The 26,955-nt window shown below is 48.6% G+C and overlaps 1 protein-coding gene across 10 annotated transcripts in view; it reads right to left on the bottom strand.

The window, feature by feature from the left end:
• Positions 1 to 26,955, bottom strand: part of SLC39A11 (solute carrier family 39 member 11) — a 398,153-nt gene that overhangs the window by 121,045 nt on the left and 250,153 nt on the right. For 9 of the 10 annotated variants that reach the window (XM_047706311.1, XM_047706315.1, XM_047706316.1 and 6 more), the window contains one exon: positions 11,626 to 11,796. In XM_047706311.1, coding sequence (XP_047562267.1) covers positions 11,626 to 11,796 — 171 coding nt within the window. Of the gene's footprint in view, positions 1 to 87; positions 938 to 11,625; positions 11,797 to 26,955 lie in introns of those variants that run through there. The other variant, XM_047706317.1, reaches the window with a different exon arrangement.

The raw sequence follows: 26,955 nt of genomic DNA, 5'->3' as shown, positions 1-26,955 counted from the left end.
CATTTAGGTTTCATTTTGCTCACTGTACTTAACGACAGAAAAGGAAAGAGAACGGGATTTTGATTTCAGAATTAATCCTTGGCTAATTGTTATTTGCAGAACACAAGTAACATTTTAATTATTTTCAACTCTACACCATAATAGCTATCAAGGGAACGGAGAGAAAACAGGATAAACAGGGACTTATTAAATACATAATTAATGTGTCCTAAAATTAGCATATATAAATACGAATGAGCTGGGACTATTACAGAGTCTGCACCTCCACTACGATCACCTGATTAAACCTGTTCTATCTGCTACAGCTTCTGAACAAATGAGGCCGTCTTATCAGGGGACAGGGACTCATCAGCAGGTGAGACGTTCCCCAGAGGATTCTCCCTCGAGCCCAGGCTCACGGTGTTTTCAGAACCCAAAGTTTTAGAAAAGCTAGAGTCCTCTTTACAGTGAAGCAAAGACAAGTTAAGCTCTGGGGGGAAAGCCGGCACGGGTCACGTTGAGACTCCGCACGTAGCAATGTCTCTGAATTAGGGGCCAGTTTGCAGTAGCAACAGTCCTCCCTCCTCAGCGTGGCCTCTCTGGGAGGAGGAAAGGGTCTGAAGGGATTTTTCCTTGCAGCCTTGGCCTAGGGTGGAGGTACCCGGCTGAACAGAGCCACAGCAGTGCGGTTCTGGTGGGAAGGATGCTTCCAGATGCAGACTGATCTGCCCAGCCCCCTGCAGGTGGGTCAGTGCTGTGGCTCTGGATACCTCCTCGTTATCTCATTAACTCGCAGGAAGAAAGAGAACCGCTGCCCATCAAGCTGGTGGCCTTGACCCTTCCTGCGTGCCGCTGTGCATGGCATGCCTGCTGCTTCCTCCATCCTTTCTCTGCTGTGTGTGGGGGTGGAATTCCTGGCAGCCCATCAGTCCTCCAAGGCCTGGGTTCAATCCCAAGTCTAAGGGCAGTATAAATATTAATGTTTAAAATGCATGGAGCCAAAAGAAATTACACCCTTGGTCTGGGGCCTTGCACTTGTTTTGACTTCCCGTGATGATGGATTCGTTCTGTACTGCATTAAAATTTGTGTACGTATAAACTTTATCTCCTCTGTCAGAATGGAAGCTCTTTCACGGCATAATTGTATCTCTCGGAGCACTGAGACTGTGCCATCGGACATGGCGGCCACTAGCTACATGGGACCACGAAGCACTTGGAATTTGGCTGGAGGGAAGGAGCAAAGGAAGACTTTTACTTCATTTGAATTAATTTAAGTTTGAATTTAAATTTAATTTTAAATTAAAATTAAATTTAAAATTAAAAATAAATAACATTAAATTTAAAAATAAAATATTAGTTTTTATACAAAAAAATAAAAATAAAATTTACATTTAGAAATAAAGTTAAAATTAAATTTAAGTTTAAAAACTGAAGAAGTAGAAACCATTTTTTTCTTCTCCACTATACACAGCTTTGTTTCGGCCGGGCTCCTTTTCACTTGAACTATTAAAAGTTTAGCATCCAAACTGAGATGCGCCAGAGCATAAGACAGACCCTGGATTTCAAAGACTTAGTGTGAGATAAAAAGAAAGAAAGAATGCACAGTGTCTCAATTTTTTATACGGATTCTCTGTTGAAATAATACTATTTTGACTATTTTCTGTTAAAGAAGGGAGATTTTTAAAAATTAGCTTCACTTGTTTTTTATTTTTTTTGGAAACACGGCTGCTGGAAAGCCGAGGAGCGCTCTGTGGCTTGCACGGTGGCTCCACTGGTGTGGGGGCCCTGGCAGCTTCCCACATGGAGAATATCGGTCGGTTGTTTGGTTGAACATTATAAACAGACGATTCCATCGCTCTCGCCTGGCCCCCAGTCTCTGTTACAACCAGAGGAAAGCATTTTTCAGACTGGGTATCGGGATTAGAAATCAAATCTGTGCCCAGGACACAAAAGAGCCCCCGGGACAAAGGAATCAAATCGCGTGTGCCGATGAATGAATCACGTCCCTCCTTTGGAAAAGGATGAAAATACAGTACAATAGGCTGTAAGAGGAGAGAAGAACTCAGAGGATGAGACCATGAGAACATCCTCCCTTCACATTGCGGCGGCTTCTTAGCAGCCAAGGGAGAAAAGGGAAGGTTATACACAGTCTAACTTATGGATATTGTCTCCATGAGGAGAGCACAGTTTTCTCAGCAAGCGCATTCTACAGTCAATGTCTTATTTGGGAGCACTGGGGGATGAACTGGACATTTTCCCCAGCAAAAAAAAAAAAAGAGAGAGAGGGAGAAAGGAAAAAAGTGACAATAAATGCTGGGGGAATTTTCACGTGACAGTTAATGTCCTTCCTCTGAAACCCAATTTGAGGCAAGTAAAGGTGTTCTGTGAGGGGCCTACGCTGGCACGAACCCAGTATGCCGCCTTGCTTGGGGGACAGGTGTGCGTCACCCAGGGGAGACGATGACTCTTGGAGCAGCTCTTTCCATTCTCCTGACGTCAGATGTGGTCATGAGGCTGCTGTGAGTTCCCTGCCCTTCCCCCACCCCGTGCTGTCCCCACTTCGAGAGACAAGAAGCCAGGACAGAGCCAACGGGAACAAGATGAGGGCACCACAATGGTGACTCTGTACTACCCCTTTGTTAAAAAATGAATTATTTGGGGGGCACCTGGGTGGCTCAGTGTGTTAAGCCTCTGCCTTCAGCTCAGGTCATGATCTCAGGGTCCTGGGATCGAGCCCCCCCATCGGGGGGGGGTCTCTGCTCAGCAGGGAGCCTGCCTCCCCTCTACCCTCTGCCTGCCTCTCTGCCTACTTGTGATCTCTCTCTCTGTCAAATATATAAATAAAATCTTTAAAAAAAATGAATTATTTTCGAATTTTGAAATTTAAGGCACTTTATTCCTAATCCATGTTTGACACACCCCATGGCTAAAAACAGGTGCCTGAGGAAACAGAACATGTCTCCTAGACAGAACTCAGCCCAAGGCAAGCTTGGGTAGAACCTGAGTAATTCGTGAAGTTGCATTTGTTTTGTTTTGTTTTGTTTTGTTTTTGCCAAGGATCGAGAATAGTGCCATCCACTAGAACTTTCTCATGCAATAGAATTGTTCTATATCTGTGCTATCCAATATGGTAGCCACTAGCTGCGTATGGCTGGCTACCAAGCACGTGACATGTGGCGAGATCTGACTGAGGATCTAAACTTTGCATTTTGTTCAAATCTCTTCAATAAACAGTACAGCATTTGCTGGCTCTGGGATCTATGCCTTTCTGACTCCAGAGCCTCTGCGTGTCTGTCCCAGTGGCTACCTAGCTGCTATACTGGACAGTGCAGGTCCAAAAGGACAGCAACACCACATTCTAGCAGGTATCTGCTGGGCTAGAGGAGAAAGGCAACTGGAAGTTAGTGGAAACTTTGAGTCTTAATACAAAAATACATTCAGATTCTCTTGCCTTAATTTTTTCTTTTCATTTACATAATAGGTAGGAGGATGACATACTCTAATAGATGTGGAAATGAGTCTTGATTTCAATGCTAGTCCTCACGCAGCTTGAGAACACAGCTCACGTGATCCAAAGGCCAGCTGGTTCGGCATGGGTAAGGGTCTGCAGCCGATGGAGGGAGCTGGCAGCCAATCTGAAAGTTGCCCGGTGGCTTTATGGGGGTGGCAGTGGGGGCGGGGGTGTGGCAGATCCTGTAGGAATCCCAGCATTGGGATTTCGCCCTCTGGGTGTCTGTGCCAGTTCTCATGCTCCAACCCAACAGCGTAACTGGGGAGCATGCTACCAGCTTCTGCTAGAGCGCACACCCAGGGACACAATATGCTGAGCAAAATGTCATCCCAGACAGGAGCCTGAGCTAATTATAATGTCAGGCTTCCCACCGAGACACAGATAATTAGAGGAGAATATTACAGTGTTTCCCAACTCCTGGGGTAAACGAGAAGCCTCTTCAAACGTAACCTGCTGGAGATAAAAATTAAAGTGGCTGGAGACGTTCCATTGGGAGACCCCCAAGGCCAGCGCAAAACCATCTTTCAGGATCAGAGCAAACGCAGGCAAAGTAGGAGGGAGAGGGGGGAGGGGGAAAGAAAACAGTGAGTGGCCCCGCTGGTGGCCAGCACTGTCGTTTCCCTTAACGCTGAACCCCACGATGGAGATCATCTCCAGTATAAAGCCAGGAACACGGAAGCTCCCAGAGTCCTACCTAAGGGCACCCAGCTGGGAAAGCACTGGGTGGCTCCAGGATCCATGCCCTTGGCCTTTCTGATTCTAAATCCTGGGCTTGTCCCCTCTCCCCATGTCACCCTCCCTGACATCAGGGCTGACCATCTGCCTTGGTCTTGGATGGCCCTCCCTGGGCGGAGGTGGTGGTGTTGACAGAGGTGCCCGGGGCCCCGAGGGGGCTCACCGCACACGCCTCGGCAGGGCACCCACAGAGGCGGCTCCCCCACAGAAGCGGTTCCCGTTGTCCCCACTGAAACCTCCTTGCTGAACTGAGTCGGGGCATCTGGAGTGATAATCACACCAACGCGCCGGGCCGGTGCAGCAGACGTTTCACATTTAATGTGGAAAAGCTTCACAGAAGAGAGAAGCATTTCCTGACCGCCTCTGTCACTGGCTCTGGAAAGCGCTGCGACGGGCCGGGAGGGAGGAAGCCCGCACAGCTCAGCCTAGTGAGCGAGCGGTGGGCTGGAAGCCGGGAGACGGAGCATGAGTCAGGCTCTGTCTGTGCCTGCTCACGCAGCCTCGAGCCTCCACGTCAGCCTCCCTGGGTCTCAGTTTCTAAGATGTAAAACGGATATAAATAGCCAACTCGTATACGCGGGGCCCTTAAGAAGGCCCCGGCGAGGGGCAGCCTCCAGCATCAGCGGCGGCTTCTGTTACGGCCAAGGAAGGTGGCCTCGAGAGGTGCTCTGCTCACTCGTTACCCAAGCCTGGGTCTCTGGCTGCATGAAGACTCCTCCAGTTTCTGGAAGCAGAACAATGTGAGCGAGAGGCTGTTGTTTGAATGATGTCATCGGAAAGGTCCCTGTCTAATGACAGACTTTTCTATCCGGTCTTGGTCCCAGGAAAATGAAGAATCAGAACGCTGTCCTTTCCAGCTCCCAGCCTCCTCCCTGCAAGCTCAAAGCACTGACCCTCCGAAGTTGCCCTTGTAGCACAAGGACACCAGGTGAGAGCAAAGTGGATGCCCAGGCTCATGCCACCAGCAAGCCTGGGGACGTGTGAACGCTGCCTTTTGTGACAAAGGGGACTTGGCAGACAGGACTGTCCTGAAGAGTCTGCTTCTCTCCTTCTCCCTCTCCCTCTGCCCCTTTCCCCACCTCTGTTCATGCACTCACTCTCCCTCTCAAATAAATAAGTAAATAAATCTTTAAAAAAAAAAAAAAAGGAGGGAAACAGATCAGACACAGAAGAGAGAGCAATGTGCCCACGGAGGCAAAGACTGGAATCAGGTGTGGCCACAAGGCCGGGGGCCAGCAGCCTCCGGAAGTTGGACGGGCCAAGAACAGCCCCTCCCCACCACGAGGGAGAGCCGGGCCCGCACAGCACCGTGACTTTAGCCCAGTAAAACCGATGGCAAACTACTGGCCCCCAGAACAGTAAAAGAATAGGTTTGGGCTGTTTTAAGCCCCCACGTTTGTAACCTTTTGTTAGAGCACCACCGGGAGCTAATACAATCCTCCGTTTTGTTCCCAACCTGTCATTAAAGAACCCCAATAAGATTATCTGAGGCATCAAGGGAAACTGTTACTTTTTTTCTTTATAACACCCTTTTTTGTGTGTTTAGGGGGTTAGGGATGTTGAGATGGTCTGGTGATGGAGGTTCTCCTTCCCAAAACCATTTTTATCCTATGAGTCATTCACAAGAGATAAGTTGATAAATCTCACAAAAACGTTTAGAAAATAAAAATCAGCCACAGTCCCAGGAATAACCCACCAGTGTTCATATTTTAGTGTGCGAATGGTGGGATGTTGTTCCTTGGCCGGGGGAGGGGAGCCCTTCTGATTAAAATTTCAAATGTTTCATTAAAGCCACGAAATAGGAACCGCCGATGAAGACGAGCCAAATCATTAAAATCAACTGTCGTGCTGTTCTGGAGATGGAGGCAGTGACCTTAGCTTGCTCTAGGTCACAGGAGCAACCAGCAAAGTGAACTTGACTCTTGATTCTAATGAGAGGAAAATAAAAAGCACGGGACTCCGCTCGCCTCTTCTATGGATTAATAAATAATTTCAAATGCAAAAGAAAGCCGGCCATGTCCCGGAGATGCACAGGAGTTGAATGCCGGCCCTCAGCCTGCCTGGTCAGCCAAGGGAGAAGGGGAACTGGGGCCCCCTCTGATCTTGAATGACACCCCGGTCTTGAATGACACCCCATCCTCCTAGGATGGCGGCCAGGTAGCACGTGCACCCCCCATTCCACAGGCACAAAGAGATCCTGAGCTCCAACATATAATGTGTGAGCTCAGAAAAGGTATACGGCACTGGGGGAGGGGGGACACGTTTAAAAGAACTGCCATTTGGAGCAGTAAGATCACGACAGACGCGGACACAGGACACAGCACGGCGTCGCAAAGGAAGGGAGGATTAACACCGTAGAATACATGGAAAGAGTACTGCACGATCTGTATCATTGTCCACAGACTCATCCAATGCCGGGGCTGAAAGGAATCCCTGTGGTAATTTAACACATGCGTGTATGCGCACGCGTGTGCGCACACACGCCCTGAATCACCAAATGGACTAGTGTTTGAAGGAGAGAGAACCTCTGGAAGATCCCCTTAAGCTCAAAATTGAACTTTCTGGCACGGAAAGCAAAGCTGTAGTGCACTGTCGAGACCATAAGCCACTCATGAAAGGAGATTAGCGGGAACTCGACTGCTAGTTGGTTTTTAATTCCACTCAGACGCTGAGAGGCGGCGTGTCTGCCACAGGCCCGGGAACCTCTAGAAGGCTCGGAGCCCTCAAGCCTGCAAGATGTTGCATGAAAATCACTTTAAGTGACAATGTTCCAAAGGCTACAGGGCTGCTTTCGCAGAAAACACGTCCTTTCCGCGGGGTATCGTTTTCCAAAGGATGCGAGGGCCCCGACCCGCACCGACACACACAGGCCAAGCCAGAGGAGGGACAATGTGGATGAGCAGCCCGTCCCCCGCGGGGACTCTGCATCAGCCACTCGAGCCGGAGGGGCTCGCGTCTGATGGTCTTCATTAATCAGGACAGTTTCTTCCAAAAACATTTAAGCTGCTTGCAAGACTGTGCCTTTGTTTCTTGAAAGTGGGGATTTTCCCCTGTTTCAGGACTGTATGAGGTCCGTGCCTACCCAGATCTGCCTGTGGGCTTGTGTGAGGGGGTCCCCAGCTCTTCCCAGGTCCTTAAGGATGACAGTGAGCCACAGAAGTCCAAGAACACATCTGTCCTTGCACACGTGTATTAAAGGTTAACCCACTGCCCCAGGTGCATGTGTGTGTGCGTCTACACGTGTATCCTCGCACTCCAGAAACCTCTGGAGGACAGGATACTCGCTAACAAGCTCTCCTTTTTACTTCCAAATTAAAAAAGAAAATTAACAAAATGCCATCCCCAGGACATATAAAACTGAACCAGCAAAGACAAAAAAAACTTCAAAAAAAATCAATTATCCTTTTAGTCATTGTGAAAAGTCTATCTTCAAACCCAGAGTCTCAGGGAATGTCAAAGCTCTAGTTAAATTTTTTTTTTCCTAGTTAAATTTTTAATAAAGTATAAGGATAGTGTTAAAAAAGAGACCTTTTCAAAGATAAGCTGGCGACAGACAAGCTTTTGATAAGGTTCCCGTCAAAGGGCAGGAAGCCGCTGACAGTAACCGTGGGCAGGCCAACTGCTCTGGACAGGGGTTAGCAGCCCGAGGCGCCGGGGATGGGCCCCAGGGGGGTGGGGAGACGCATCTGCTTGCCGTTAGACCCTGGGGATGTCACTGGCGCCAGGCTTGCCACGACACCCACATGCCAACGATTCCCATCTGCTCCAGACTTCTCTCTGTTGCCCAGACTCTGCTCCTGTCTCCGGTCCATCCGTGCCACCACCTGACTGGCATCTCCACCTGAATGTCTGGCGACAATCAGACCTCACCGTCCAAAATCAAGTTCTTGATATGCCCTTCTAAAACTGCCCCTGCGGGGTCTTCCCCGTCCCAGCTGGTGGTGACTCCATGCTGGCAGCCGGTCAGTCCTGAAATCTCGGGGTCCCTCTTGGATCCCATCGATGTCCACACCCCCAGCCTGCTGCATCGGCACACCCCACGGCTCCACCCTCAGTGGACGCACAACCGCCCCAGACTAAGCCCCCCTGTCTGTAGCTCGCACCCCCACCATGGCCTCTGCCCAGTCTCCCCATGGCTGCCCTCGTCCCTCCTGGGTCCAGTCTGAATTCAGTGCCTGGAGAGAAGCTTTGAAAGCACCGTTCAGATCATATGCCTCTCTGCTCAAGACCCCGGAGTGGCCCGTCTCCCCGAGTAAAAAGGAAAATCCTTACAATGCCTCTGAGCTCCACCTGGAGTAGGGCTGACCTCTCTATCCTCCCTTTGTGCCTCTCCCTCCCACTCACCCTACTCCTACTCCATGCCTGACTCCTGGCTACTCCTTGGAGGTCCAGACGTGCTTCTGCCTCAGGGCCCTTGCACTGGCTGCTCCCTCTGCCTGGAACACTCACTGTGCCCCAGAGAGCTGTATGTCTCACTCAAATGCAAGGTCTCAGTGAGACCCACCCTGACCATTCTATTTGTGGTCAACGGCAACTCCTTTCTTTATAACAGCTTAGCATCTCATCAGCCCTGCTGGACGTGTCCATTGTTTACAGCACCAACAGCCTTTGAATGTAACATATAATCCACTGATCACTACTATTTCCATTCTATCCCCCTGCCCTAACGTTACAGAGGCTAGGTATCTTGGTCTGTTTTATGACTGATATAACTCAAGTGCCTAGAATTCATTATTAAAATGCAATTAATAAAAGGCAAGACTGGGGAAGAAATTTACCCTCAAACTTCTCGATCCACACAAACCAGCCATTTCCCAGGTCATGGACTGTTATGCTGGGCTCCTGATGAAACCAACTCAGTTGAGTTTCCTACGAGCCTCACAACCCTCACCTCAAAAGACACTTTCACATTCACCATAATAGGGACGTGGGCTGAACATGAACTTGGGAACGCCCAGGATCCAGAAGAAGGTCTACTGTCAGGGAAGACGTAATCTCTGAATCCGTGCTGACCATGATCAGCAAATGTTGGTGTCGTCCCATATGCCTTGCTGCTAGCATGGTCTTGTTTCTCACCTTAATCCAAGCTCTCGCAGAAGTCAATAAACATTCTGACTCTCCCTGACCTTCTGTCAAAATGAGTCCCGACACAGTCCCAGCTGAGCGCACGGGAACACAGACGGGAAGAGGTTGGTAGAAGACAGGAAGGGCAGGGCTCCGTCCGAGGGAGGGCTCCGTCCGAGGGAGGGCTCCGTCCGAGGGAGGGCTCCGTCCGAGGAAGGGCTCCGTCCGAGGAAGGGCTCCGTCATTGGAAAGGCTCCATCAGAGGAAAGCTTTTTCCCGGCTTCTCAAAACCCAGTGCTACGAGATCTAGATTTTAGGACACTTTTGTATTCTTCAGGGAGACAGAGAATCAGCACGGGACACCTCAAGCCAGTACCGTTATCTTATGTGACTATAAACCCAATGGACAGATCTTTATTCATTTCCGACTGGTTAGAGGAGGAGCCTTGAGTGGCAGAAAGATCGCTACTATTATGACTGAAAAGACAAGATAAGTACCTTCTCTTCTCTACAGATTAGGATTTAACAGGCTGAAGATGACTGTGGAGGGTTTTCGAGCTGTTCTCTGCCAAGCCCTAGGTCTTCCAGGGTGCTCGCTAAGGTCCTGCGGGTGAATGTGGCCAGGCCTTTCCACCAGGACAAATCTGCTTTGGTCAGCTTTGTGCACTGGGGTCCCACGTAAGATTCTGTCTCGAGAAATACTTAATAGCTGATTCTAGAAAGACCAAAGAGTCTGCCCATGACCCAGAGGGAGAGAGCCAAGAGGGAAATGAGAAAAACACGCTGAAGAAAAACTGGGGGGCAAACCATATGATAAAAATTCCTAAGACCAGGATACAAATAATGATAGTGCTTCTCATCCAGGACATGATCTGAGCTTTACTGGCTGGAAATGGAGGGCCTGGGTGGCTCAGTTCGTTGGGTGGCTGGCTCAGGTCATGATCTTGGGGTCCTGGGATCAAGCCCCACATCTGCTTGTCCCTCTCCCTCTGCCCCTCCCCCTGCTCATGTACACTCTCTCACTCTAAAATAACTAAATGGACAAAATCTTTTTTAAAAAGTGACTGGAAACATAGTGTTCTAGACAGGTTTAGCATATATCAGAATATATAAGTTATCGAAATTTTCATTCTTTAACAATGACCCAAAAAACCCCTAAAACAAAAAACAAGTCCTTGTTGTGTAAGCAGAAGGCTATCAAGTTACCAGTGAGGAATAAGTTCAGTTTGGCTGTGGCCTTAGACCCCACAATATGCAAGCCAAAGGGTCATACAGCAACATCTACAAGAGCTTCGAAGAGAAAAAGGGGCCTCTGGTCATTGCCCTGTAACAAGGTAACAAGTTCCTGGCATCAGGAACTGTGCAAAGGGCTCAGATAATGAACATATCACCCGGGGACACTTCCTCAGCAAGGTTATCCCTAAAACTTGAGTTCCGGCACAACCAATGATGGAACATTGAAGAACTCAAGGCTGAGGAAGTCACAGCTGGAAGGGAGGACAGGAGTATTCTTAATGCTAATCACTGCTACCATTTTCCAAATGTTCATGGAGTCCAAGTAAGGTGCCAAAATCTCTGTGTGTGTGTGTGTGTGTGTGTGTGTGTGTGTGTGTGCGCGCGCGCGCGCACGCGCGCGCACGCGCTACAGCATCTCATTTAAGTATGGAAAGAAATGTGATTCATTTTGTAAATGATATCCCGGTTCTCTCAGTAGTGGCTTTATGCCCATTTCACAGACGAGAAAACCAAGGCTCAGAGGGCTCAAGTCACTTGTCCAGACACACTAGTGAGTAAGTGGCAGAGCTGGAATTCCAAGATGTGACCCAGCAAATTCCTCAGGTTCCCTCATTTTTTTAAAGAATATCTTTGTTCTTTTTTAGGTGTATCTATGTTTTCTCGTTACTCTAAGTGAAACAGAATATATTCGAAATAGAACACCAACAAATTTTGTTCAATTAAACTAAATCCAGAGACGCAAAGCAAATTAACCATAGCATGCTAGAACGGATAGGACTGGCAAGGGCATTTTCGGACAGGTGTCCCACAGGGAGAAGGCGGGTAAGGCAACCATCAGTGCCAAACGGTAGGGAACGCAGGATTTTTAAAAGGGCGTTAGAAGCAGAGACATCCCGTGCTCCTACAAGCTGCACCCCACAGCAATATCACAAGTTGCAAATAAAGTTGAGGAAGATTTGCATTCTGTCCCCGCGTCCCTCCAAAAAAGGACCCATGTCACGAAGGTCCGCGCTCTTCTTCCAGCCGAGATGGAGTGACTGAGCGACGGAGTGACTTTCCCTTTGGGCAGGCGGCTGGAGAGCACAGGGGTAGGACCTCACCTGGAATGTTGTGGATGGTGATGGCCAAGATGAGCAGTGCGATCCTCCTCCAGCTGCCGCTGCCAGGCTGCGCCGGGTTCCCTCGAGGAGGCGCCGGGGCGGCAGGGCCCTCAGGAAGGCCGGTGGCCACTGCCTTCTTCCTCTGATAGGCCTCGCCATTCTCGCTCTTGTCTGAGCAAAGAGAGAGGGGCAGGGAGAGAGAGCACTTTGAAAATGTGCACCCTGGTATGAGGGCAAGCAGCAGCAGGAGGACGCTTTCCACCCTGGGGAGGGATCCATCCCCTAACTTCCTAATGGACCCAGTGTTCTGTTTCTTTCTTCCTCCCCCTTCCTTTGCCTGCTCATCCACTCACTCAGCAAATGCTCACTGAGTAGACACTCGATGCCCAGTGTACAGGGATAGGAGAGGATAAAAAAGATGAAACTGGGGGTGCCCTGGCAATGCTTATTAGGGAGAAACAATACTGAGTGGTGATTAGGAGCTCAGATCCTGGAGCCAGGCTGCCGGGCTCCCTGCTGACTTGTCCACTTATCTGCTGTGTGGCACTAAACTAGCTGTTTACCCTCTCTGTGCCCTAGTTTCCAGAGTCACAAAGCGAGACAATAATGGTACCTACCCCACAGGGTCATGCAAGGATTAAATGAGAGGCACCAGGCAAGGGCTTAACGGCTACCAAGTGCGCAGGTGTGGACTGTGGTGGCTGTCACGTGTTCCCTCTCTCCCGCCCCGTAGGTGACTCTGCTCTCCTAGCCACGCCACCTCATGGGAACCCATCCACATGCCAGGCCCAGCCAATCAGATTCCCTCCCCAGGGACTGGGGGACTGGAGTGGGGACGGGCCTGGTGATTCAAGTGCAGATTCTTAGTCCAAAAGGTCATGTACGGGCAGCCTGATGTCCCAAGCAGGAAGTGAACAAGGACGCAGCTTGACAAATGACAGAAGGAAGGAGAAGCAGAGAGGCACGCTGAGACGGGAAATGATGCAGCCGGCCGGTCAGCCAGATGGACACACAGACAGGCAAATGGCAGCCTGGGTGTCACAGGGCATTTGAACCCCGTGGGTGGACTACGGTACCCAGCCACTGGATTCACGAGCTAACCTTCCTGCCAAACTTCCCTTTGTGGGGGTATATTTGAAGGGTGTTGTTTCATAGACCCACATTGCGCCAACTACCTATGGCATCCCGGGTCCTATCTGCTCATTCCTAACGGAGGCAAATGGCCCCAGTCTGAGGCTGAGCACTCAGCCCGTGGTGGCGCGCTGTGTGGATACGTCTGCGGGAGCGGCGTCCGGAGGAGCAGAGTCTTGAGCAAATGGCAGACACGTGGTGGCAGGAACAGAAAGGAGAGTCTATCCTGAGTGAACACGAGAACCTGAGAGTCATAACGGATGGGACACCTGACTGTGTCTGCACAACCCCCATCACAAGCAGGGCAACCATACCTCCCAGTCTGGGATCGCCATCCCAGGGAGACTAGGAGTGTCCCCTTTCATGCTCAAAGTGTCCTGGTTGGGACAATAAACAGTGTGGCTCCTATGACTGCAGGAAACAGCAGAAGCTTGATGGACACTCAGCTGTGTGGGGGGCCACTGGTCACAGAAGTCCACGGTCATCAACTTGAACGGTAGGAGGGACTCTCTATGGTGCTTCTACTTCCTTTCTTGATAAATTTTCCACAAGCAAAAGAATTCTCATCTCTAAGCCGAAAGTCGCAAAAATGTTTCCCAAGGTCAATTAAGAAGTAAGGGCAACTGTAAGGACTCCTTTGGCCTTGACCGTGGGCCTCTGGCAGGCCTCTCCCTACTGCTTTGCTGTAAAGCAAGGTAGGGTGGTTTACCTTTCCCTCTCAAGCGCTTCACTTAAAGACCAGATCTCGCTACATAAACTGGATCGGGGCTTTGATGCCCTTTTCAGAGGAACCTGACTAAGTGAACACCGCTTTCTATTTCCAAAACAGGAAAAGAACAAAAATAAAAACAAAACCAAAACACTCCTTTTGAAGACCAGTTTGTTCCCTCATATCCAGCAGGTCCGCTGGAGGAGGAAGCAAGGGCCAAAGGCAGGCAGACCCCGGCATCCCCACGTCCCGACCCATTTTCTTTTGGAGCTAAACTCTCACGGCGGGGTTTCCACGCCATGCATGTGTTCGTGTGTGTGTGTGTACACACAAGCATGGGAGTGTCACCTGGTACCTCATATACCACAAATCCTTTGTGCACGTGCGCACACCTGTTTCTTGACACCCACAGGGTGTCAACTTTTATGGTGACAATACTTGACGACTCAGGCCACAGAGGCTGGGCAGAAAACGGAGTAAACCTGTGCGACCTCAAGCCCATGAACACTAAAGATACAAGCAAAGCAGGCCCGAGGGCTGTCCAGGACCTACGCCATATGGTGGTGGAGGCCACTTGCCTTCCTCCCGGCCCCGGCCGAAAACACCACCAATTCACGGGGCTTCCTCTGAGTACACACACCGGCCCCAGGCTTCCAGGAGGAGTTGATGGGGTGGGGGGCAGGGGTAACATGACTCTTCCCTTTGGGATTTTACAATTGAAAAGACAATAGACATGGAAGACATGGAGAATTCCTTTCAATTCAAGGGCAGAAATGCCTACTCTCTGACAGTCTCTGAAGCAGGTGCTTCTCTTTGTCAGGGTCACAAAAGGATCGGACTCTGACTCTCCCGCAGGTAATACACAGCAACACGGATGAGGGCACTGTTCAAGAATTCCAGCTGCGCACTCCTGCTCAGTAGGAACGATCGAGAAGCAGAAAAAGTTGTTAATGGAGGTAAAACTGCACGCTCTGCCTTGGGGTCCCAGCGTGTGAAAGCTGCTGTTGGCGCCTTCCCCAGTGGGACATGGTGGGGGGGGTGTGAACACCTGACGTACTTGTTCAAGGTCAATAAGCCCCTACTCAGTAACAGCCTCTAATGAGTCTGCAATGAGGAAAATTAGTCCAAATATATCACTACAGAGGGTACGGATACCTCCTGAGCAAGGCATCTTCTTGCCTCTCCTGGCAAGACAAGTTCAACCACCGCATGCCAAGAAGCAGAACCCCGGCATCAGAGGCTAAAGATGACCGCCTCACGGAGGCAACTGCCAAGCCCCAGGTGGGCCACAGTGACCAGAACCTGTGAGATCTGCTGGGAGGGGAAAGGCCTGGGAACTTCTGAAGTAGGATCGGCAAAGAGGAAGGTCATTCAGAAATGCAACAGCCAATGTCAGCTCAGAAATACAAGATGGCATCAGTGACATCAACTGATCAGTGGGACTGAGAACTTTTCCTTAATTCTTCCAAGGATTAAGCAGAGCTCATTCCTTCTAAAAAATAAAGAGCCTGAAGAGCTGAGAGCTGGAGTGAACTGGTCCCCGGCCGCACAACCTGCCCCAGGTGGACTCATACTGGAGTCAAGTCAGGTCTTTGCCCGCAGAGGCAACCTTCCAACCAGGGTCCCGTTGTTGATTTGGGGTGGACCAGATGGAGTGTTGATATGCTCCCCTGCTCCCCAAGAAGGACAGTGAGAGCAGTCCCTGCCATGATACTGGGGGGCTAGAATTCCCAGACGGTTAGCATGGAAATGTTCAGGGTGCACAGAGGGTCGGGTGAGCTTGGATCCCATGATCCCAGACATGGGAAAGGTTCCGTGGAAATCTCCTATCTATAGTCATTCCCACTCGCAGACAAACCTGAAAAGGATGCAAAAAGCAGTGCTTCTTAACCCCTCAGCACTACTATTTCCAAGTGTAAAAACAGCTGTAAGTAGAAAACACCAGGCATGGAGCACAGGGTTATGATTCTTCCAGGAAGGTAGAAGAAAAGACTACAAAGCTGTCCATCATCAAAAGAGTTTTTTTAGGGTTTTTTGTTTTTGTTTTTTTTTTTGTTTTTTTAAATTTAGGCTCCAGCATCTAAGAATCCACACAAAGAAGAGACCCACTGCTGGGGCTTGGCTTGTCGTCCTCCAATTTCATCTTTTCTGGCGAGGCACGGCATTGCTGCATTTGAGGACCACAGGGGAACGGAGAGACCTATCCAAGGCTCATTCCTCCTGCTGAATCACAGAGTGAACTTAGGTGACATGTTCACACAATCACGCGTGTGATTCTCATCCCAGCACGTCGTATCACAGGGCAAAGTTGTCCCTAGTCTGGCGGGCCATCTTGAACCCGGCTGCCTGGGGACACCCCATCCTCCTCGGGTCTGACTTCCTTCCCAGTGAAGCAAGAAGTGCTGAAGCCTCTGGATCAGACGCTCTGAACCACTGGGCATCAGCACCCACTCGGGAAAGTACGGTGGAAGCTATGATCCTCTCTCCGGAAAAAAAAAAAAAATTTAAAAAATTTTTGAATCCTTATGGATTCAAGGACCTCAGACTGAGAACACCATGTAAGATGAAAGTTATGGGACGCCTGGGTGGCTCAGTGGGTTAAAGCCTCTGCCTTCCTTCGGCTCAGGTCATGATCTCAGGGTCCTGGGATCGAGCCCCGCATCGGGCTCTCTGCTCCGCGGAGGGCCTGCTTCCTCCTCTCTCTCTCTGCCTGCCTCTCTGCCTGCTTGTGATCTCTGTCTGTCAAATAAATAAATAAAATCTTTAAAAAAAAAAGATGAAAGCTATGTTAACCTCTATTTTCATACCCCATGAGCCCAGGCCCCCAAGGACACAGGATATTGTCCTAATGATGTAACTGGCCAAATCTAATAGGGCCCAATGATGGAACCTCAGTCCCCAGTGAATGCTGCAACGTTAATTAACAGATCACCAGCCATGAGAGCTTTGAAAATATCCCCAAGACATCAATGGAAATGATCTGGTTGAATTAGCATAAATAGGCAACTCCTCATCGGATAAAAACAGAAAACTTCAAACCTCTGGAGAAACACCTTCTTTCTAAACCCCATTTATAAAACATAAAATGAAGAGTCGTCAGCGATCCGTACTCACTATGTACTAGATATGCACAAGCAAGATCAAAAGACTGATCCGGAGCAGGAAGAGAGGAGGATCTATTTACTTCTATTTTCTCTTCTTTCTTGTTTCCCAGAGAATCAGAATGATTTGGGGAAAGAAATCCAATTATCATCATGAGTGTGACAAAGCCTGCTAAGTATTTGGTTCTGTTTCTATAATCATTTATGGGATTAGCATGACTTCCGTTATGTAATTAATGCTGAATCTGAACATGAAATAATGACTCAAAATGAGTTAGCATCAGCCTCGGCACGTAGAGAAATCAAGGCCCATGGAGCCCCTTCTTGACAGTCCCATGGAAATTTAAGAGCCCAGTGGTTCTCCCAGTCTTGGCAGATGACCCTTCAGCTCAAAGACATCCAAAACTAAAGACTATGACTGTCTCTAAACCTATCCACTTGCATACTGTTTCCCTTTTATAAAGCTGTAAACATAACTCCTTTAAAGAAAAAGTCCCTAATATCCCTACCACAATGACTATCGTTTGTTCCCACCCTTTGTCCAGTTCATGCACGTTCACATTTTACAGATTTGCAGTCAGTGCAAATGGTGAGGAGAACACCTGCAGCATCACACATTGCCTGCCATGAGATGTGGCTCTGTCAACCATGGGATGCGGCTCTGCGAACCACAGGATGTGGCTCTGCCAATCACAGGATCATGGCTGCCAACCATGGGATCCTGGCTCTCCCAAGATGGGATTGTGGCTCTGTTAACCATGGGGTCATGGGTCTGCCAGCCATGGGATGGTGGCTCTGTCAACCATGGGATCATGGCTCTGCCAACATGGGATTATGGCTCTGTCAGCCATAGGATGTGTCTCTGTCAATCACAGGATCATGGCTCTGCCAACCATGGGATTGTGGCTCAGCCAATCTTGGGATCATGGCTCTGTCAACCACAGGATGTAGCTCCGTCAATCACGGGATGCAGCTCTATCATCCACAGGATGTGGCTCTGTCAACCATAGGATCACGGCTCTGCCAACATGGGATTGTAGCTCTGTCAACCACAGGTTGATGGTTCTGTCAAGCATTAGCCATAAGGCTTCAAGGAAATGCTGTCTCTGTGTATCATTGCATTTGTACTAAAATGGGTTTAATAATCACATCTTCCTAGTAAGGTTGTTAAGAGAACTAAAATTCACAGGTAAAGTGCTTGTGCACAGTGCCTCGCACATGAAAAGCACAATGAAGATTAGTGATTCCTACTGATGACACTGATATTAATGTACAGTTTCATATTTCGCTTGCTTCACGTAAAACTACAGAAATATCTCCTACATTCCTCAGCCTTTGTGGCTTTAGTTTTTAATGCCTTGAGGGAATTTTGCTTAGTTCTGAGCCCATCATCTGCAAAACCATTCCTTTCTATTCAAGTTGGAATGGGCACTCTTTTCCAGATACTAAAAGATGCAGTGCCCCGTCTTGCCACAGAGGGGCATACTCTTTTTGCTCCCGACCGCCCAGAACGGGCACTCACCCAGGGGGTGTACCTTCTTGACCTCAGGCACTAAATGTTTTATGGCTTCATGATTCATATGGACCATGGGAGCATAGGGCTGACCTCTCCCAGGAAACACATCCCAGCATGTGAGGAAAGGTTCCTATTGCCGATGGGTAATCTCTGCGCAACAACCCTTCCATCTTCCATGTGCTCTGCTGGCCAAGAAACGGTTTGCTAAAATTGAACCATGGCGGAGCTGTACCACAGGTGCATTTTACAAATGCAAATGCAGGTCCACGCCTTTGAAGATAAAACATGAAAATTCCCTTCATGGATCCATAGCTCCCTTTCTCCCCTCCACTATCTGTTCAAAGTGATTTAGGCTTCAAGCTCCCAGAAAGAGAGGTGTTTGTTGAAAATGGTAAGAAAATTTAATTTTTGGCTTTTGATGTTCTGGGGGAGGGGCAGGTCTTGGTGGTTTAAGGGAGAAAAAGGATGTTTGAGCGGGTCATTTTGGCTCTTGGACGTTTTTGTCTCAAATGCCGTCTTTAGAACCCACTGGGCACTTGACGTGGGACTCAGCTGTCAGGAAGTGGGGAGGTCTGAGTGCTGGAAGCTAGCAATAGGGTACAGTCTCCCTCTCCATGCAAACTGGGCAGCCAAGAGGATGCTCGTGGTGCCTTCCCCCGGGGAGAAGTTCCTTAGCCTCCCTGAGCCCTACCAGGCTATTCACCCTTAGGTCCTCCCAAAGCCCTTGGAAATGCCAGTATATATGCCGCTCATGTGAAGTCCTGGCAGAAAGCCAACAGCACGCCATTCATTTAAGTGTTGTCCATTTAATAAGTTTGATGGGCTTCAGTAGTCAAGGCAGGGCTGGCCAGACATTCAACCCCCTCAACCATTGCAGTTAACTCCCGAATGCAGTAACTCCCACCACTCACCCCACTCTGACTACAGAGATATAAGTGCGTATCAAAGCAATCTTGGAAACCCTGAAAATATACAGAAGCAAATTTAAATCGCACATAATCACATCACCTAAAAATGCCTATATATCTGAGTTCGGTGTATTTCCTTCAATGCCTTTTTTGTACGGTTTTCACTTAACGGAGATATCCTATTATACAGCCGTAGACTGCTTTCTGTTCTGGCGAAACGTAACATAAGCATTTCCCGTTCTGTGACTGGAAACTCTAACAGGCATTTCAAGCAATACACATTATTATTTACATTCTCATACTATTGGGCATTTAGGCTATTTCTAATCTTATTTCTATAAATATCACTGCAAAACCTTTTACCTGTATAAACAACGAGAAATTTGAACAAAATTCCCAGAAGTGGAAGTGCTGATCAGAGGGCTGTGATACATTTGGCTAATTAGTTTCCAGAAAGGCCATGCCATTTCCACTCCTGTGAAGCAGAGTCTGCAAGTTCTCGTCCTGGCATTTCTTGGTCAGCATGGGTCTTTCGCATTTAAAAATAAATGTACTCCTTTATGAAGGAAATGACATTTCCCTTAGTTTGTGTTTCTTTGGCTACAGGTGAGGTGGAACACATTTCAAAGTTTCAGGAATATTTCTTTCCTCCTTTGTGCAAGGTCCTCTGTCTAAACGAGCCTTCTCTAATGATACACCATTAGCTAACTCCTCACCACCATGGGTGATTTTCCAGTGATCCACTCTTGCCCGCCGATGGCCAGTGAGAGCGGCAGGAATTCTCACACGCCGGATACATCTTACACAGATGTCTCCACCTGGCCAACTTGGGGCTCTAGCCTCCATTTTATTTATTTTTTAAAGACTTATTTATTTATTTCAGAGAGAGAGAGAGAGAGAGCACATGCAAGCATGAGCGGCGGGAGGGGCAGAGGGAGAGGAAGGGAGAGAATCCTCAAGCAGACTCTCTGCTTGGCAAAGAACCTGACGTGGGCCTCAATCCCATGACCCTGAGGTCATGACCTGAACTGAAACCAAGAGCTGGCTGCTTAACCAACTGAGCCACCCAGGCGCCCCTCTAGCCTCCATTTTAAAAGTTCCTTAAAAAAAGTGCCTTAAGGGGCACCTGGGTGGCTCAGTGGGTTAAGGCCTCTGCCTTCGGCTCAGGTCATGATCTCAGGGTCCTGGGATCGAGCCCCGCATCGGGCTCTCTGCTCGGTGGAGAGCCTGCTTCCTCCTCTCTCTCTCTCTCTGCCTGCCTCTCTGCCTACATGTGATCTCTGTCTGTCAAATAAATAAAATCTTTAAAAAAAAAAAAAAAAGTGCCTTAAAAAAAAAAGTGTCTTTGTGGGGGGGTCATCTGTTCTATTTATGCCACTAGCTGGTATGGCCTGAAAGCTACTTTTCTCTCTCAATATCGAAATGCTACATTTTTCAAAAGCAGGGTATGTGAGAGGTTCTCTTGCTTCTCTGGTCTTCTTCCCACGCAACAACCTGGGATTCTTGTAAGCAACACGGCAGTCCTATAAACATTATATATATGGTGAGACGAATCTAGTGTGGACAGGATCCTTGCGAGGGCTTCCAGATTCAGCAAACAAAAAGACCAGGTGCTCAGCTGTACCGGAGTTTCAGATAAAATGAAACTTTCATTTTAGTATAAGTATATCCCAAATATTGCCTGGTGTATACTTATGCTAAAAAGTATTCTTCACTTGGAATTAAAACTTAACTGGATACCTGTATTTTATCAGACAGTCCTACTTGTGCCCCATTCAGGGTCTGAGTTCTAGGGTGGGAAGACGCTGCACTGACTCACTGCACTACTCTGAAAGCAGCCACACACTCCCTACTGCATGGAGGTACTGCATGGCTCATGCCAGAGCAGGAAAAGATGCCCCTGGAGATGAAGGGAACTTCATGGGAAGATAACGGAAGCACTTATTAGGCTTAGCTATTAATCTTTGAGCAGAGAAGCATCTGGAATTTCAGAAATAGGATGCAAAACCTATTTACAATCTCTGTAACTAGAATAGATATCTCCATTCATCATTCTAAAGATCACCAGCCACACGGTTATCAGAGGGTCAGATGCTGCCTGGGTAAGGAGGCTGACTTGACTGCCTTGTCCTTTCAGTCCATAGTTCCCAGGCACTGAAAGTAATCCACGCCTTAACCATGACGCTTGCAACTGGGCCAGCAACTGCTTAGTGACAACGCAGACCCAAACAGATCTGCATAACTGGTAAAAATTAAATATACATCAGAAGAAGAGATGGGTTCACTCTTAGCGAAAGATTTCTCATCCATTAAGCAGACTACCCCCTAAAACATTGCCTGTTCTAGATGTCTAATTAAGGTAATAATTTCCTTTTTTTTTTTAAGATTTTATTCATTTATTTGACAGACAGAGATCATAAGTAGGCAGAGAGGCAGGCAGAGAGAGAGGAGGGAGCAGGCCCCCTGCTGAGCAGAGAGCCCGATGCGGGGCTCCATCCCAAGACCCTGAGATCAAGACCTGAGCTGAAGGCAGCGGCTTTAACCCTCTGAGCCACCCAGGTGCCCCTAAGGTAATAATTTCTACTCTTAGGCAAAGGAGCCAAAACACCCAGTAAGTCTGAAACGGCCACCTACCCGGTCAGCGCTTCTGCTGGGAAGGCACGAACGACCAGTGAAGCAACAGGAACTCCTTCCTGATGAAGGGACTGGGGTCTAAGAATAAATCCCAGGTGGGCTCCAGAGCCGTCTCGCCCACTCTTAGTTCACCCTGCACATGTGTGTTCAGCACAAATGCCCCCATGGGGAAGGGGGTCATCAAAGCCTTCGGGGGAGTGTCCCCAGCAGATGACATTTGCTGCCCAAAAGTCCCAGCCCATCAGAGAGAGAGAAAGGGCATCCCGCAGAACACCAGTGCTTACAAGAGCTTTGCCAAGGTCTCTCAGCCGACTCCAGAAAGATGGGAGCTGTGCACTTGACTTACGTGGTTGTCGACAATCAGGTCAGGGAGGGGGCGTCCAGCAGAACAGCACCCACTTCAAGGCTCCCGTCCAACAGCTAATATTAACTTTATAGTCGCTTGGCTTACTTTCCCCTTTTGAGGTAATACTGTTCTGCCATCCCTTCTGGTTCTGAGAATAAAGATGAACAGCCTAGACTACTGTATCTCCTAGTGTGGAGTAAACACCATCCATTGCTGGTTCATAGTGAGAACTTACAAAACCCAGCTTCTGGAGCCCATGCTAGAGCTGCTGGGTTAGAACCTGTGGGAGAGGGGCCCAGGAACCCGCCCCCACCCTGTGCCCTCCCCTGCCCTCACCCCCAAGGTAATTCTGATATAGACTGAATTTTGAAAATTAATGTTTGAGACCACAAAAGTACTACTTTATCCAGGTACTTCCTCAGTCTCTAAAGTCATGTCAGTCAAAATATTACCACCCAGTTAGAGATCTCGAGGTCATACACAGGGATATGCCTGATCCTTAGTTCTCTCTGGGCACCTAAGAAGAAAGGATGTTGCCAAACACACAGTGGGGAAGGCAAAGGAATTTAAGACTAGAAGGTGAAAAGTCATTGCATTGTCTTGATAGAAACCATCACTTCCTTATCAAATGAAAATCCCTTTTTTTTTTTTTTTAAGAGGATATGGACCATCACAAGGAAAGACAACCACCAGCAGAAGAACTGAGAGAAAAATCAATTCCCCCAAAACCAAGGTATCCTCTCATCTTCCGTGGGTCTCTGCAGGGTTTCTGTCTACATAAACCCTCTCTCTATTTCTACCTCCCAGTAGATCTCTTGTCCTCGGAGCCAGTCACCAGGAATCAAACCCGACACCAGCAGGGAGCACCGTCAGCTGCTACAGCCAGAGAGGGCACGCGTGGCGGGCGCTCACACACGGCACCACCATCTGCAAATGACTAGAGGAAACGAAATCTTCCTTTTGTCCCAGGCCACATAATTTAAAGTAAAATGAGGTGCTGGAAAGGTTCAGGTGTGACTCAAACTGCATAAATATTTCTCAGTTAGGGGGGGATTTTCTGGCTTTTTGGGATACAAATAGGTGAGCGTGGAACACAGGGTAATCACTGGAGACAATAAAGAAAGGAAAAGATAAGCACCAGTCTGAAGATTTAGGGTTTTTTTCTTTGTCTTTGTTACAAGAAGGACAGAGAGCTGAGACTTCACCTGGGTGCTGGGGAGAACCAAAGTCCACGTCCACGTTCAGCAGGGACAGTCTATCAGGCACAGTGAAGGACAACAGAAGCCAAGTCAATCCCCGGGAGTGTGCTGGGGGGCTCGTGGAACTCTGCAGAACCCACCCTGGAACCCCGACAGAGCCAAGGGAGACCATGTCCAAAATGCCACCATACACCCACGTGGCAGCATCTCTGTCCTCAGTGCTGGACGCCAAATGCCCCGACACTGAATGCGGGCCGCTCCTGCTGGAGTGACTTTGCTAGCAGGTGCATCCAACTGGCCAAGCCACAATCAGCGCGAGCTCCAAGGGAGGCTGGAAGTCCAACTTCTATCCTGACAGCCAGGCTCTGTCTTCCACCAAGATGCCCGAGATGGGGGGAAGGGAGAGTCTCCAACATAGTCAAGGCGCTCAGAAGCAAAGCTGCTAAATGGGGAGAAGGAGGGAGAGAGGGAAGGAAGGAGTAGGGAAGACTACCATATGGGAGCTCTACGCTTGTTCTTGGACATCCAGGTCTCTGATACGCTGGCCTTTATTAAGTTTGCACCAGGTTTCCTGCTTTCTTTAGAAAGCCACAATTAAATGAATTAAACCATAACATAGCATTCTCAGGTCAGCTCTTTCTCCAATTTTATGTATACAACCCTACACAGGTTTCAACCTCTACGAGTCTCAGCTTCTTCCAACTGCAAATGAGCAGACTTCAGGGCCCGTTCCAGATCCTCTGCTCTGCCACAGCTGGCCTACTTGATCACTCATCCAGGGTGAGTAGGAGAGAGGAGCTATTTCCATCACCGGTGTTCACTGAGCTCCGTTCCAGCTCAAGAAATTCCCCACGATGAGCTTCAGGCCAGCACGTTCCAACTGTTCATAAAGTAAGAATGTCCACCACACTGGGAGCAAATTCATTGCCCAGAGGAACTGACATCTCTCTGTGCCCTAAAATGAAAAGCATTATTTTCCCTCTGAATGTATTAAAATATTTTCTGACAATACAAGAACTCCCCATACGTTACAGGAAATACAGAATATATGGATAAGGGCAAAAGAAAACTAAAAAAAAAAAAAAAAATCCTTCACTATGCAGAGGCGACCACCTTCAAAAAACTTGTGACAATCTTGTTTCTATTTCTACTGTATCTGTAGAGACTTGCACACACACATGTTAGGTGGACCAATGGTCCTGAAATGTGACTTCACGTAGCAGTCAAGTGTGAACACAGTCCAGATCATACTACAGTCTCCCATGTCAACGGTGCTCAACCAAATGTCCATGACCTGCCAGAGGTCAAGACGGGAACGATGCAGAAGTTTTAGCAGCCAAATCTATAATTTAGGTTATATTGAACCTAAGTATATAGACTCAAGATTTGTTTCTCTTTAGAAGAAGAGATGTGTGGATTGTCCAAATCATTTCAGAGTCTGGCACAACCAGTTACTTCCCATGGCTCCAGTGGGCTTTGGCGTGGAGAGTAATAAAAGCAAGCTGGGAAGAAATTCCAAACAGGCGCTTTACAATTGGCTAAATGTTGGTTGAACTTATAAGGGTCAATATTTGTTGTTCTGAGACTTCCATGATATAAATGTTATTTTCAGGGTGGTTTCTAAGCCCTTCCTTCTTGGGCTCAATGTGAACGCTGTATTAGAAAGAATATGTGTATGGTGGGGTAGAGGTGAGGGTAGGCGGTGGGGAGGAGGCTGGGAGGGGATGAGGTGGGGTGGGGTGTGAGGGTAGGGGGTGGGGAGGAGGTGAGAATGGGGGTGAGGGTAAGGGGTGAGGGTAGGGGGTAGAGAGGAGGCTGGGGGGGTGGAGGTGGGGAGGAGGCTGTTGGGGGAGGTTCTTCTGCAGCCTGATTTCCATGATATTTAGCCATTTTCTAGGGCATCACTTTTTTGCTGTCTGTGTGCAGGTCCACGACCTCTTGGGTCTGTGAGTACTGGGAGGGCCTGAGTACATCTGCTCATAGCTGTACCTCTAGTGCCAAGAACAGTGCCTGGCACAGAGAGGTACTTAAATATTTGTGGAATGGAAAACGAAAGCCAACAGCACTCTTTCCCAGGAAAGTGTCCACACACATCTATATAGGACATTTTGCACGTATTTTCAGAGAGTTTATGCTTTTATTTAAGGTTAAGACCCTCGTTCTGCAGCATCCTACCCACTGACAGACCAACATTCATTTATCCAAATGCCTATTTTATAGCCATACTTCTTGAGGGTCAACAAACTTTTTTGGTAAACGTCCAGATAATAAATATTTTGGACTTTGTGGCTTGTACAGTCTTTCTGGCAAACTACTCAAGTCTGTCGTTGTAGCACCAAAGGGGGCCAGAGACAACACGGAAATGAGTTTGTATGTCTGTGTTCCAATAAAACTCTTTTTACAAAAACTGGTAGCAGCCCACATCGGGCCTGCAGGCCGTCCTCTACCGGCTCCTGATATAGACTATTCAAAGCAGGATTTTAAAGATTTCTTTAAGATTCGTTATCTCTTGGTCACTGGTGGCCCTCATGAGAATTATTCCAAAGCCTTTCTGTTCCTCGAGGAAGTTAATTACCTGGGTCCACCCAGCAGCTGGTGTGGATAATCCAGCTACATGTGAATCACCATGGATGTCACTGGTCAGTTTGACTAACGGAAGAAGGGTCCAGAGAGTGGCCACCATGACAGAATGCTGTGTCCTATGGAGAAGACACCCTCGTGGTGCCCATGCCATGGTTTGCTTGACATGGCTGAGGGCTGTCTATCCTCTCCCACAATACTCCGAGCTTTGTGTGGCCCATCCAGACTGGCCAGGGCTTGGTAAACCAAGGGACAAGCCTGAGATCAGCATACCTGCATTTCTAGGAAACAGTGTGCAATGGTGGAACTAGACAAATCTCACTGTGAACATTTTCCGGCTTATTATTAGAGGTGCCCACTAACAGAAGACCTCATCCCTACCAGGGGACAAAGAAAAGAAAGAGGAGGGAAGAGCAGTTCCAGGAACAGTGGAGAACCACCTAAAAAAAGGATAATCTAACCCTCAAAGGCTTATGTAATCACCGACCCCACCATGATGCATGGGAGCCCCAGATGACCCCAGGACTTTGCCTCATGACCTCCTCTCCTTCCCCAATTCAAGTTCAACTGTCACTTAGCCACAGGGAGAACTTATCTTTAACCCTAGAAGCAACCCTATGAGATAGGTTCTTTCAAATCCTATGTTACAGGTACAGAATAGGTTAGCTCGGTGATCTACCCCAACATTCTTCCTTTCCACTAGCCACCCAGCCATTATTCCAGGCTCTGCCTTCTTCATAGAACTGACCCTTCTACCCCTTGCTGGGTGGGGTATAGAATGCTTCTTTCCCACTCCTGTTTCCCTAAGGAGGGACTTTCCCCTAAATACTCCTGGCCTTTTGTCCCACCCTTCACACCTTCCTGTGGAGACAGTGAGTTTCTCTGTCGAATACATCCACCCAGCCTCACCCCCTTGCCCTGAGTGCCACGGTGCCCCGCTTCTGGTCTAGGCCTCCATGCAACACGGTGCACAGGGTCCCCTAGTAGGTCTGCGAGCTGGTGGGCAAATCGGCCTGAGTCTGCAGCCCACCATCACAAATCCCGATCTGACGCATATCAAAGCCCCTGCCTCTAACCCAATCTTCGCTGGCAATGAGGGTAGAATTTTTATTCCCCTCTGCCTCCTTTGCATCTTAAGTAGATACAGAGCTCAGCCAGCAAAGACCGGGCTGGGTTCAGCATGAGGCCTCTCCAAGCCCAGCCGCT

Source organism: Lutra lutra, chromosome 16 (genome assembly GCF_902655055.1).
Source record: "Lutra lutra chromosome 16, mLutLut1.2, whole genome shotgun sequence".
Classification (NCBI taxonomy): Eukaryota; Metazoa; Chordata; class Mammalia; order Carnivora; family Mustelidae; genus Lutra; species Lutra lutra.
Note: the sequence above shows the minus strand (reverse complement) of the source record. Positions and strands in the feature narration are given on the sequence as shown.